The sequence below is a fragment of the Podarcis melisellensis genome (genome assembly GCF_964234715.1).
Source record: "Podarcis melisellensis genome assembly, chromosome: 12".
Lineage (NCBI taxonomy): Eukaryota > Metazoa > Chordata > Lepidosauria > Squamata > Lacertidae > Podarcis > Podarcis melisellensis.
This window is the reverse complement of record NC_138544.1, coordinates 48,789,017-48,803,331: the sequence shown is the minus strand read 5'-3', so window position 1 is coordinate 48,803,331 and position 14,315 is coordinate 48,789,017. Positions and strand designations below refer to the sequence as shown.

Sequence of the window (14,315 nt, the reverse complement as noted above, 5' to 3'; positions counted from 1 at the left end):
TCCTCTGACGCTGCCACAGACGAGCCCAGAGAAAGTCTGATCTGTCTGATTGCTTTCATTACTTGTAACTTTCACCACATCAGCCAGTACAAGCTGCTAGAGACAAGGTTAGCGGAGTCACGATACAAATCGTCTCGCTTTAGCCCGCCTGTAGGATGACAGTCCAGCGTTTCCCACAGAACTGCAGGACAGTCTGCGATATCCGTGGGTCTCCTCTTCCTTTTTCCACCGGTGGGGCAGTCCTGGCAGGGAGGGAGGTGTTGTTCACCTGGCTTCTCTCAACTCTTCCGCAGGTCCCTGCCGGTTACCGAGAGGGGGAGGGGCAAGGCAGCGGGGTCCCCTTTCTTTCTTGGTGACCGGCAGCGACCTGAGGCAGAGTTGGGAAGCCAGGTGAGCAACGCCTGGCAGGCCGCTAATGATACGCCCACTGTAAGGCAACTGCAGGGCCAGTGAAGCCTCAACAGTCAAGCTAAGAACGACTTTCTCTGCAAGGAATGTGTGCTAGCGAAAGTGAAAACAAACTGTCCCGGCCCAACTAGTTCCTGATTGATATGTTGGGTGTGGCTCATATAAGTTCCCTAGTAAAAGAAACTGCGTTGGTAAAGGCTGCAGCCCTCGACGCCAGTTGATGCCTGTACAGTATTTGGATTAGGCTCCAATTCAAAATATATTGACCGGAAGGACCTCAATCCCATTGACGCCATTGACTCCATTGAAGTGTATTTACGAGAAATACGGTTAGGGTAGAAGAGTAAATGGTTTTAAAGCCAGATATTCTGGTTTAAGTGGGTTGTGGATTAGTCTAAAAAGATGACGGTGTGCTCAACACAAATTGACATCAACGTATTTACTGGGCAGGAAATACACGTATTAAAAATCTCCACATGAAGATTTGCGTCACAATCACCTTATCTTCTCTTTCGATAGTAGAAACTGGAACAGCTCCAACTTCTCAAAACAAATTTCCTGGTCTCTTCTTATGACAATTTACAATTATAAACATCTTCAACACTTATTATTATATTATATTATATTATATTATATTATATTATATTATTACTTCATTTTGAAACAAAACTTGTTGCAGAGAGCTTTTAAGAATAAAATAGATATAATGTTTAGGTATTTTGGAAAATAGCCTCGACTAATTTTTCCAAGACTCCCCACTACCACCCCATTCTTTCTCCCAGAATTTCCTATCGTTGCTGTCTTTTTGCGGGGGAGGGGAATAAAACTGGGATTTAAGCCAAACGAAGAGTCCATTGCAATAATTGTTTTGTGTACAGCCTTTGTTAATCATCTGTCTTGGACTTTACCGAAGGAATTCTTCGCCTGTAGTCGAGTATTTAGTACCTCGAGGTAATTTTAGCAAATAGAAATGTTAAAGTGTGGTCAGCGCTAAGTGACAAGAAGTGTTACTTGATACGTTGGGCAGCTAATGTTTACTTCAAGATATTTTAAGCTCAAGTCAATAACTTGGGGTCCGCCCTGAAGGGAAATATTTGAAGTGCAACACCTTGGACACGTTTAATTATGGGGTACGAGGAAAGCCAGGTCTTCCCAGTAATTAGAAAATACTTCTTGGGAGACAGCCTAATCGCTTTCCATGGGGCTCTTAAAGAAATTAACCTCAAGGTGCTTGTTAGAGCACAAACCCTTTAGATCAGGGATACTTGATCTCTTTGTGTGCCCAGATACTGTAAATTATACAGGATTTTAAAAATTGTGGTGGGAGCAAAAATCCAAACAGAAATCAGTATCACATTTTGGATTACGCAAAAGCAACAGTTAAACAAAGTCGTAGAAATGAGGCTCTGAGTTACAGAAAGATAAAATCTTCCAGAGTACTTTCCGCTAACTCCAAAATGTTCAAAAATTTGGAGGCTACTATTGTTTATTTAAACGGGGCTCACTTCCAATTACCAGCGTGTGGGGACTTGACGTGCTCGCCCAATTGAAGCAACCTGGACACGACTAAACGACTAAACAACAACAAAAATTTATTTTAAAATTCACAATACTGCATTGAGCAACGCAGTTTGCTGAAATGACTTGTGTCTTAACCCCCCCCCAAGTATTTTGCATTCCCCAGTTGAGTCCAGCTGTCGAGCGCTAAAAATAGTCCAGCATTACCAATGCTAAAATGTTTTTTTTTTTAAAGCAAGCAAACAGACCCGCAGACAACACTAAACAGCACGGATAAATACTCGATGAGAGCGATGTAGTACGTTAGTATATGTTTGTGAGGCTTTTTATCTTCTTCAGCTGAGGCTTCCGAAAGGTCTGCTTGATTTGCTACCCCCAATTTTTGCTCCCTTTTAATCTAAAGCAATTCCAGGATTAATCACCACCACAGGACGCCCCCAAAGAAAAAAGAAGTCCGAAGCCCACCACCAGGGCGAGACCGGTGGAGACTCAGCGAGAGGGGAGTTAGAGACCCAGCCTTCCACCCACCTACCCCGCCGCCGCCAGCTCCTTGCCCTCGGGGCCGCTGGCCTCCCGATCCCCGCGTCTTGCTCTCTCCCACCCCTTCCAGGGTTTTCTGTCCCGGCTTTGCCTAACCCTGCTTTCCCTTCTTTCCACCCAACCTCTTGGGTTCCCCGCACTTGCAACGGGCCTCCGGGAGAGAAGGCGAAAAGCGCTGAGTGGCCCGCCTCAGGGTGGGCAACGTCTGCCTTGGAAATCTTAAAAAGGGGCAGGAGCAGCTGCCTGGACGCCGCCGTGGATGTTTTGGCTTCATTTTTGTCTTTGGCGCTGACTGGATCATGTGCCGTCACTCTCCAGCCCCTCCCCCATCGTCAGAGTTTGTTGACAAAAGCTTTTCTTTTGCTTTCTTAAGGTTGTTGTTCTCATCACCATCATCACCATCACCATCGCTTTCTCCTCCTCGGCTGGTTGATGGTGTGTGTTTAAAGCTGCACTCACCCTCCAGCGTTTCAGTGACCTTTGGGTGACTTTCACAAATTCAAGAGCAGCCAAGCAAAGATCCCGCGGATGGCATGGAAGAGATGGTTATTTTGGTTCTGTCTGCAGGCAGAGTGTTTAGCGGGAGGTTTGGGGAGGAAAAAATCCTTCGCAGGCCGAAGGAGGAGACGCTCAAGGAAAGGGCTGGCCCCGTGGAGGGGGCCTTCTTTGCAACTCCGGTGAGGAGCACTCCTTGCAGACTCCAGACAGACCTTAATGCAACATTTAGAGTTCTTATTAGTTAGCTTTTTAAAAAAAAAGATTAAAAATGGGAGGGCTGTATCTATTCCGTGTGTGTGTGTGTTCGTGTGTGAATACCCCTATCGCTTGATTACTGTATTTTGATTAGAGCTGCTTGGGGGAAGGGGGACTCTCACGTCCTCCTGCCTGTCAATGGGAAACCTCTCTGTTTAATATTGTTTTTGAAGCTGGAATAAATGATCAAAGGCTCCTGTCCAGTTTTCAGCTGAATGAATCAATTATCATACCGTCTTATGTTTATTGCACTGCAGTTACCAATAATAGCAGCCCCAGTGCAGTCTGGCATTTAAACCCCCCCCCAACAGAAACCCCCGATATTTGCCCGTCTTTTCCTGCAGGCGAGGCTCCGGGATTACAAAAGAGGGGGCTGGGACTGGTTGGTGTGCGTGCGCGCGCGCGCAGAGAAATAGTAAGACAAAAAGACGGCGAAAGAGAGAGTCTGCTTTAAAATTAACTGCCTCTGATTCTTCCTCTCGCTCCCACTCCCCCCCAAAAATAAATCGGTAACACAAAAAGTCCCTTTGTATCGCTCTGGTTCATTTAATATTATTTATGCATTTTGCAAGGAATTGTGGGATTTCGCCCCCTCTCATTCTGTCTTCTTCTCCTTCCCCCTCCCAACTCCAATTGTAAACAATATAGAAACCCCCCCACCCCCACCAGTGTGTACTGGAGCCCTTCTTCAGCGAAGATATAAAAGGAAACAGATTAGCAAGACAAGGGGTGATGAATCTATCCCTTGTTTAGAAGACGAAGGTATTCCTGCATTCCTTCTTTTTTATATATGTTAAAAAAGGCTCTTGAGAAGCAGAGGACGCTGCAGCTTTAAAATCGGGAGGTGGGGGCATTGGGCAACGGGAGGAGGGGGGCTGTTCCTGTCATTTACTAGAGTGCTACTGTATCACGTGTGCAAAAGGCTCTTCTGTCATTGGCCAAAGGCACGTGTCTAGGATACCGGCCTTGCAACGTCACTTGAGGAGCTCTATTAAAAATAAGAACAAAAATCCAGAGTGAAAGTATTTCAGGTTCAGTTTAAGTGGCTTCTAAATTTACACCCCCACTATAGGTAGCCAGGGAAAGCGAGTCCGGAAGAGCAAGAGAGAGAGATTCCCCTCTTATCTCCTTCTGTACAACTTGGAATATTTGGCTCAAAGGCAGGGAGGAAGCCAGAGATCGGCTGTGATGGTCCAGATGCCTCTGTGCGTCTCAAGCCTGCGCTTGCCTTGTGCGCTGTAGAGAGGAGGAAGGCACTTTCTCCAGCTCAGCAGAGGGGGCTCCATTGACTTTTCCCCCGTGGAAGGATCGTCACCATTTTTTTGTCAGGTTGCCGCCAGTCTCTTCTCCACCCTCGGAAGCCGGACAAGAGTGGGGGCGGGGGTGGCGGATGAAAGTCCTAATGATGAATACATTGCGGGGCAAAGAACGCAGGAGGGGGCTGCAGAACTGAAAGGCTGGAAGGGGACAGAAGGAGGAACCAACTACAGCAGCCGAAGGGAGAAGGAGAAGCGGCGGCAACATTATATATATATAATATTTTCAATTATATCTGGTTCGCTTTGCAAAGTCTGGATTTGGATTGCTCCGCGGACCCAGGCGGAAGGGGGTGTGGAGGGGGGGTAACCCAAACCGAGCAGCCCCGAAGCGCGCGCAGACAAAAGCGGGAGGGCAACAACATTTGGGGACTCCGTGTTCAGCATGGAGGAGAACGAGCAGCGCGCGGGCGCCGAAGGAGGCGCCGAACAGCCTCCGCCGCCGCCGGAGGAGTCCAGCAGCGGCAGCGACGGGGAGCCCAACCGGCGGAGGGCGATGCTCCTGCCCCGGGTGCTCCAGGATCCCGGCAACCATCCGCACCAGCACCCGCCGCACCGAATCACGAACTTTTTCATCGACAACATCCTGCGGCCGGAGTTCGGCCGGAGGAAAGACGGCGGTACCTGCGGCGGCGGCGGCAGCAGCGTTAACCCGGAGCAGCAGCAGCAGCAGCAGCTCCTCACCGCCCGGAGCCCCTCGGCGGCGCCAGCCTCCGGTTCCCCGACCGACGGAGGAGGAGGAGGCGGCGGCGGCTCCAAAGCTCTAGCCCCGGCTAAGAAAGGCGGCGACTCTGGCGCGCTCGACGGAGCCTTGAAGTCCCGCGGCAGTGGCAGCAGCAGCGGCGGTGGCGGCGGCGGCGGCGATCAGTCGCTGAGCTCCGACTCGGACAGCTCCCAGGCCAGCTCCTTCCCCAGCGCGCAGCCCATGCTGTGGCCAGCCTGGGTCTACTGCACCCGCTATTCGGACAGGCCTTCGTCAGGTAAGCAAACAGCTCTGGACCAGGTCGCTGGCCTCTCGAGAAGAGGGTCTCTGGACCCTCCACCCACCTCCCGCCCGCGAGCGAAAGAGCTGGCGACTTGGCTGCAAGGCGATCGCGGCGAAAGGGGGCGGCGGGTTGCAATCACCCTTTGCAAAATAAGACAGTTTTACAAAGTTATCTGCTTTGAAACAAACATGGGGAGGCAGCGACAGGCGTAGGAGGGATTTTGATACAGTGAGGACGAAACTCCAGGAGGGCGCGGGGAGAAAGAGCCGAAGGCTCGAGGCGTACACAAAGCGATTTCCTTCTTGGCAGCTGGGAGAAATAGCCGGGATCTGAAGCCCAGGAGGCTGTTTGCAAGGTGGGGTTTGTTTTCATTCCCCCTTCTCTCCGTTTACCAAGAAGATAAGATGGAAAAGAAGTCAGTAGCAATCCTTGGAGGCGTCCTATTCTGCCCCCTTCTTTGGCTAGCTCAGCTGCTGGTCGCCAAGGCCCGACCTGTGAAGTTGTCTTCTCCGGCCTCTAGAAATAAGCAGGCCTTGGAAGTATTTTTCTTTTCTCCCTGGCTTCTCGTGCGGAGCAGCCGCGCTCGAAAAGGCCCTGGAAGTTATTGCAGAGCCGCTGAAAAGGAAGACTTCCTTGCTTGCACGGGTGGGAGCGAAGTGGGGATCTCTCCAGCCCTGCCTCGGGAAGAGAGAGCCGGGACGAGGAGCCGCCGAGTGCCTGGAATGCCCTTTATCGTCAGGGACACTTGAGGGTGTTTTAGTCTTCCTGAACGAGAATTGCAAACTCGCTCAATAGAATTTTCTTGTTTTAAAACAATTGGATCTCGATTTTTGTTTTATTTTTCCGAAAGGACTTTCCACCTTGCTTCCAATATATTTTATCGTCGAATAAATTCATAGGTGTTAAAAATGAGTTAGAGAGACAGCAACCTCCTTCGCTGCCGGATAATATTCCCGTCTGATTCGAAATTTACTCCATTGTTCTCCAGTCCCTTTCTTTGTTAATATTTAATTATCATAGATTCTCACCATGGCCCAAACCACCGAGTAAGTTAAACCCTGTCGAAAGATGCTTATAATACGACGGAGAATATTTCCCATCAGAATAATTACCATTCTTAAGTGTAACATTTGGAGAATACAAAATTGCAAGGCGATCTAGTTTAAAACTAACGTTTAAATTTTAATATGCATTGCACTGTAGAAGAAAAAGGGTATCTCTAAAATGTTGGGGTCAATGTTGTTAGAGGAAAAGAAGAGTTCTAATTTGTAGTTTTGTATGAATGCATTATATTTCTGTTTTTAAGGAAGGGGAAAATGAATTCAGTGTCGCAAAGGCGCCTGTTTACCATTTTACGTATGGAGCTGGCACGAAGGATGAGAGTTGTGCAAGCTCCTGTCTAGAGGGAGGGAGAGCCAAGGGGGAGAGAATTTAATTCCGAATATTTTTCTGATTACTTTCCAAAGGCAAGGAAAGTAGGGCGGATTTGTGTTTGTGTTGTTTACATTTAGTGCATTCCGGGGTTAAGGGAGGAAAAAAACGGGGCAATCTTGAAGAGGCTGTTGTGAAGATTGTTCTCACCATTCCTTTTTGAAGCTCCGCTTGCTTCACCTTTTGAAAACGTGAGAGAAAACTTCCCTCTCCCCCCTCCCTCCCTCCCCCGTCGCCCCGGGATCTCCAAGTCATTTTCTCAGGCGATTTCCCCTCCCCCACCCCAATCCGCCAGCCTCGTAATTATTGGGGAAGGCCGCAAAGGCGCTGCCCAGAAGCGCCTCTCGGACAGGCCGAATTCTCCTGCCACAGCCGGGAGTTGAGGGGCTTCCATGGACGTGAGTAGCGGAGGAGGGAGAGCGCCAGCGTGGGTTGGCACCCAGCTCGAGAAGCAGGCTGTGGCCTAGGCCAGGCTGCGGCGTCGCCCCGGCCCGAGACGGGCCTAGTCGCTGGGGAGAGAAAGCGGGAGCAAGCCAGCTCTGCCCTCCGGCTGACGCGCCCCCAGGCAGCAGCCCGGTTGGCGGGGGAGCAGGGCGGACCATGTGTCTGCGCGCTCGCAAACCGGGTTCGCGCGGGGGCAGCAGCCGTGGTAAAACGGCCCCGAGGAAGGTCAGGCGAGGGTGCGCAAAGCCCCCGGGGGAGCGGGCACAGCCACCCGTAACAAAGGGTGGTAGAGGCTGCATGGAGCTGGTCCCCGAAACGCAGCGCCTCCTCCGCCGAGAAAAGGAGCCCCACGCAGGCCTCCCGCAGAAACGGAGCTCATTCCCTGGCCATCTTGGCGCTTGCTTATCTCCCCACACCCCCTCATCCCCGGAGAAAAACACGCAGTGAACTTGGGGGGGGGGTTGCGAGGGCACTGCTCTGGGTAAGGCAAAGGCCCCCTTGTCCTTGGCCTGGGTCCGCCTCTCCCCCTTGGCTCTCCCTCCCTCTTCTTGGACCCCACCTTGCACACCCCCTTGGGATGGTGGCGATCCAGCCCCTTTCCATTTGACAAGGAAGGCCCTGCTTGGAGAAAAAGCGAGAGGGGCATTGGTGGCATGCGCTGAACTTGGTCCCTGAGGGGCAGAGGGAACCAACTGGCACGTAGCTTCGAAAAGCGAAGGACATTTGAGACTCTCTTTCTGCGTCTCTCGCTCCCTCCTCCCCGCCCAAATTCCCTCGCCCGGTGCTGCTAATTGAATTAAGCTTCCAAGCCAGGGCACGTTCTGGGCTCCCTTCCAAAGCGCCCCTCCACTCAACCTCTCTCGCTCTCTGTGTCTCCTTCTCTCGCCACGGACCGCAGGCCCCAGATCCCGCAAACCAAAGAAGAAGAACCCCAACAAGGAGGACAAACGTCCCCGGACAGCGTTCACGGCGGAGCAGCTGCAAAGACTCAAAGCGGAGTTTCAGACGAACAGATACTTGACAGAGCAGAGGAGGCAAAGCCTGGCTCAAGAACTCAGCCTCAACGAGTCTCAGATCAAGATCTGGTTTCAGAACAAGCGGGCCAAAATCAAGAAAGCCACCGGCAACAAGAACTCCCTGGCGGTTCACCTCATGGCACAAGGACTGTACAACCACTCCACGGCCTCGAAAGACGGCAAGTCAGACAGCGAGTAGATGAGGGGAGGGGGGTAAGCCAGGGGAGGGGGGGGGAAGGGGCGAGTCAGAGTTTATACAATGCAATAATTTAATTAAAAACAAAAACAGATAAGGGCCAGTGTATAAAAAACTATACCAGCATAAATAGTGGGGAAATATTGTGTATTAGATATAATTCTGCAATATTCTGTGTATATATATAATTTACAGGTAAGGTGTTGTAAAAAAAATATCCAAAATATCTGATTATAAAATATTTTTTGATTTTCTTTTTGTTCTATGGAAATTTTAGATGCTAACTTTATCAATTTTTTTAAAAGCTTAAGTTACCTTTTTATAGACTTAAGCACTGTTTTAAATGGACATTGGACACTGTTTTTTGAAATTCAAAATATTAAAGACAACTTTTGCTGAAGTCCAAAGATTTTTATTGCTGCATTTCACGAGGCTGTGAACCGAATAAATAGTTCTCCTATTTGTTCTATGAGTTTTAACGTTTCTTTTTTCCTTTTCTTCCTCTTGTGTTTGCCTTTGGGATGGGTATAGAAGAACTTTAATTGTCACAATATAAATTATAAGCTAACTATGTAAACATGCTGCCCGTTTGCAAGTAACACATTCAGAAATCGGGGGAAAGAAGTAATGAAACATGATGTTAAGCCTTAGGAACGTTTCTTGAATTTATCCTCATTTCTCCATTAGACTGGAGTAAAGGATGTGTGTGTGAGTGAGGGGAGGTAGTATTTAGAGACTCAGAAAAAGTTGGTAAACAAATAGTGGCCGACTTCAATCAAGGACATGTTAATTCGGTAATTATTCCCGCCCAAGGAGCGTGATGGGAAAAGTTTAGAATAAAACCTCGTAACTTCCGGGACCGTGTCCTGGGAAGTAAAAAGGGAAGAAGGGTCTTTTCTTTGTAGTTTTAGGATGGACATTGCCCAGTGTGAGAAGCCAGAGGGAGGGTAACCCCACACGCTTCGGAGCTTGCCTTGCTGTTGTGTCCATTAGCTCATCCCATTCCCATCTGCTAGTTCCCTACATTGTTTTGCTTTGGCGCTTGCTCGTTGCTTCTTTTTAAAGTGCTGCTCAGAAAGCAGCATGGCCTTGCGCTTTAGCTTTGCAGTGCTGTGGACAAATGTACCAGGCCCCTGTGGCATTTGTGGGGGCGGGGAGCCAGTGTGTGTGTATATGTTTGTGCACATAAGAGAGTTGGGGTGAGGACTCTGCATCACTAGCTTTTGGGCTAGGGAAGGCTTTTCCATGCGACCAGCCTGGCTCAGGAAAAGAACAAATCTAGAGGAGGGAGGGTGGAGAGAGAGTTAGGGCACCTTTTCAGCTTAACTGACTTCTATTATGCAAGAGGATATAAAAGGAGGAGGGTTAGGGTTGTCTCTAAAGTCTCTTGGTTAGAAACTGGCCTTTTCTTTTAAGGGGAAATAATCACTAGCCCATGTTGGAAAAAAGTTGCCTTTCATTCCCGAAAATGGGAGAGATTTTTAATTGAGCACATACATTACGAAGAATTGTGAAGAACTCATAAAAGTCATAATGATTTTTGTGTATTTCTTATCGCCCCCCCTTTCCTTGCCCAACATTTTTAAATTTTCGGATTCTAATGTGAGATACAGTGAAGCTAATTATTTGTATTTTATTCAGAATTTTCTCCCACACTTCAACCCTTCTCCTTTTCTTGGGGAAAGGAAAAGTCTCCAAAATATTGGCCAGAGGTCTCGCATGGGAGGATGCTGTACAATTATTCAGGACTATAGTCTTCTTGATTGTTGAGGTTAAACTTCTCGCTTTGCCTTAAAAACTCTCTTTATTTCGCAATTATAGTAGACACATATTGTACATAGTAGTATCAACTTTGAAAAGAAAGTATACAACCAATGCTGTAATTTAAAATTCTGTGAATAACCATCAGCTGCTTAGGAGACAGAACTCAATGACATTGCCTTTTAGCAAGAAAACAAAGGTGTTTTTCAGTTTATAAAACATGTGCATTTACAATTCGCAGTATCAAATATTTATAAACTTATGAAATATGAATGTTTCTATTTACAACTGTGGTCTCAAAATTGTGGACAATTTCACTGCATTTTGTGTGTTTAAATCTTTGAAGACTGCATTAAATAAAAAAAACCACATTTATTATGAAATCTAGAATGCGTGCATCAAAACTTTGAACCGGAGCAATATATAGTCCTTAAAGTTGATTCCTGAGTCCTAAGGGAATTGTACATAGGTGTAAAAGAGTTGTGAATGTCAAGTTAGAAGAAGAACAATTTTGCTACCAGATGGTTAATCGATTTGTTGAATAATTAAGAAACTTTAGATAATACATCTGTACATGAGAAGGGCAAGCAAACTTTTAAACATTAGAACTTGGAAGCATTCAGGGCTAGTAATATATAACATGACAGTAATATATGTACAATATGTTTTGTACATATAACAAGTTTCCTCTTTTGTGAATATATATACGTTTCAATGTCTGAACAGCTGGGAAAATGATTTAGAAAAGTATGTTTGCAAAACCTAGGTTATATAAATTCATAAATACGAATCCAATGACAATAATATCCAATTTGAATTTAATATTCTGGTGGGGAGAGTGAAATAAATGTGGTTCTCATTTGCTTTAGTGCAATAAAAGAGATGTTATTCCCAAATATTTTGGCAATATTTCTTAAGGAGGATTCTTTTAAAAAGAAAAAGAGGCTATAGACCAAAATTATATTACTAGACCTTGTTTCTGCTATAAGAGATCAATGCTTCAAAATGTTAAACACAAATTGTATCTTTGAACTTGCTTTTTCATCCTTCTTAAAACATATTTGGCATTTCTACCTACCATACAATAAATAAATAAATAAATAAACAAATAAAGTCCAATATTCTTGGGAGTAAGCCCAATTGAACTCAGTGAGACTTACTTCTGAGTATATAGGATTGCCTTGCATTCTGAATTCTTCTAAACCTCGCTGCAACTTCCCAAAGCAAATACTGTATAGACAGTTAATATATACAATCAATTCATTGCAGTGGCTTTAGACAATGTGCCAAAAAAAGCAGGAATATTTGTAAAACTAATATTTAAAGAGACTGAGCAGGCTGTCGTTTCCTTTTTGGAGAACATAACAGTCTTGCAGGGAATACTGTCTGCTCAAGGTCCAGACAGAAAATACCAACATGAAGCCACTCAAGTTGTATGAGCTGTATACCAAGTCAAGTGTATTGCACGAAAAGGGGAATTATTTCAGCACACCCATCGATATACAAATACCTTACAGGGCAGCCTTTAGTATGCAAACGCATTGGTTGACAGGGAGTCTGTGCAACCCGATCCAAAGGGCTTTTCCTTATTCGGAAGTACGTCCCACTGTGTTCGATGGGGCTTACGCCCAAGCAGATGTCCATAGGATTGAAGCCTTAGAGAGCAGCCGCAGAAACTACCACAATCGCACAAAGTTTGCAGTTGGAATGGGAAACTGCAAGAACTTAAGACTTTCGGAAAAAATCAGCAGTAGGAAGGAAAAAAAATCAGGAGGAAGAGAATATGTTTTGAGGCAGCTTGAACTGCAAGCTACATACAACAGGCCATCAAGAATTACGTTGCCATTCCGCGCGGAGAAAGAGGCCTTTAACAGGAATGCGAAAGCGAAAAAGCGAACAGGGCCAAGTGTGGGCTGTTCTGTCCAAAGGGGCACGTCCTGCATATTGAAAGTTTCAGCCCTCGTAAAACTGGATCCGGATGAAAGCGAAGGCAAACCACAAAACCTCTAATTTAACTCGCTTCCCCCTAAAAATAAAGACTCTACAACGACAGATATGTTCATTGCATAAATCACTACTACACTCAAGTCAGCCATATAACACAACAGTTGTAACTGCTCACATGTAAAACTGCATTAACTCTGAAAATACAGTGTGTTTCTACATCTTAGGAATGCATATAGATTTTAATGCGTGGGCAGATACATAAAGTTAACTGTACATATGATCACCTACAACCCAGTTAAACCAAAGTGCTTCTATTTAAATCCAGTTTTAGTCCCACTAAAATCAATGGGACCAAATCAGCTTAAATCCTACTACTTAGTTTTAATTGGGTTGCAGTTTAACTTGAGGGTGCAGGATGTAGAAGTGAAGCCATGCATACATTTAAAAGTATCTGCAGGCACACAACCATCCGGATCTTAAATTCCGTAACTTAGAAGGTTTCTGAGACGAATGCGACCAATCTACACCTGTAATCTACTCTCAAACCAATTTACTTGGAAGTAAGTTCCATTGATTACAACAGAATTTACTTTCTTAACAACGTTTAATTGCTTAAGAAAAAGTTTTTATCATTCCAGGATTTTGACAGAGCACTCACAAATAATGGTATTTCTCATGGAAATAAATTAATCATATCAAACATCAAGCCCTATAAGAAAGTGATATCACGTATCATTTGACAAAAGTGTTTTTTGAAAATTAAAAGCATAATAATAGGCAATTAAGTTTAATATGGATCTTAACTTCAGGCAGGTAGCTTGTTTTATAAGCAATTTCTTTTTCGACACTACGATCTGCTCCAGGAACCGCTCCATAGTAATACTGCATTCTATAATGCCCCGCACAGGCAATATTCCAGGCACTATATATGCAAATGTGCTTGCCCTATTGTGCCATAGGTATAAGGTAAAAGAGATGGATTCGTTGTTTATTTACACTAGCGCAGTCCTATGAAGGGTAATAAGACTACTTCTGTGCAAGTGGTCAGTGAGTCGCCCCCTCAGAGGACGAAACTCTTTAGCAAGCTTGGGGTTGTGGCAAAAAGTCATTCTGCATCCCGCTGATTTAATATCCGACCTGTCTATTCCATCCCCGCCCATGCAGCCATACAAAGTGCCCCTGGGATATCATGATTTCTAGACCAGCATCTCCAACTATGAAATGCTAAGTAAGGAGATAATGTAAAGATGGCACAGCTTAATTTGGTAAACATTCAGACTGATTTCAACAAAATAACCAAGCAAAATAATTTTATGACATCTGGGATAAGAAGTAATGCATGTTTTCTAAGATTTCTCTAGCACTTTCATACGGATAACAGCCTAGGAAAATCCAGGCATTGATAAGACCAAGTCGTTTCTTGAAGGCTGGAAAAGGATCTGAAAGCCCCAGTTCCTGGCTCCAAGCGGGGCATTCCCTTTGACTTACTGGTTTAAACACCTCAACTGTGGCCAGGATTTCAGACTCCTGGAACATCCCAGGAGCTCTTTTGTGGTGTGAGAAGGTGCTGGGAAGTCCCCAGGGCTCACCCACCAGCACTGGGCTAACTAGTGTAGACTCTGGGTGTGATTTTCTAAGCAATAGCCTGCCTTAGGTTTAGGGTAAATTTCGAACTACGAGGAAGTGTTTGGGCGGCGGTACAGCTATGTTTCTGTACAACCATGTGGGAGCCAGAGTGACCTAGTTGGAGGGAGCAAGAAGAAACTTGCACGATCCAGCTTGGTTGACCCTAAGATCCCGGCCTCTTAGAGTTGACACAGTTTCTTCTCTCCCACTTCTTCACATTTGGTCTTTTTTTGAGTTGCAGACCAAGATACAACTTGCTTTGGAACAAACTGAGGAAGAATGCAACCAATTCGCGTAAAATTTCCCATTTAACCAAAAGGGCTACTCCAGTGTAAGTGGCTTGTGATTTACAATCTGGTAGATCGCGTGGGCC

At 46.0% G+C, this 14,315-nt stretch overlaps 1 protein-coding gene and 1 long non-coding RNA gene across 5 annotated transcripts in view; one reads left to right on the top strand and one right to left on the bottom strand.

Annotated features, from left to right (window-relative positions):
• LOC309353406 overlaps positions 1-14,315 on the bottom strand; it is a 95,779-nt gene that overhangs the window by 60,958 nt on the left and 20,506 nt on the right. The gene's annotated exons all lie outside the window — the stretch shown is intronic.
• Positions 3,911-10,472, top strand: EN2 (engrailed homeobox 2). 3 transcript variants are annotated; one of them, XM_081882689.1, is made up of 3 exons: positions 3,911-3,981; positions 4,292-5,515; positions 8,295-10,472. In XM_081882689.1, the coding sequence occupies exons 2-3, from the start codon at positions 4,921-4,923 to the stop codon at positions 8,609-8,611; spliced, it is 912 nt and encodes a 303-aa protein (XP_081738815.1). In that variant the 5' UTR covers positions 3,911-3,981; positions 4,292-4,920; the 3' UTR covers positions 8,612-10,472. The 3 variants fall into 3 exon arrangements, 2 of the variants coding, with proteins under 2 accessions (XP_081738815.1, XP_081738814.1); XM_081882688.1 differs by lacking the exon at positions 3,911-3,981 and having other exon boundaries at positions 4,239-5,515; XR_014161740.1 differs by lacking the exons at positions 3,911-3,981; positions 4,292-5,515 and adding an exon at positions 7,203-7,350 and having other exon boundaries at positions 8,295-8,396.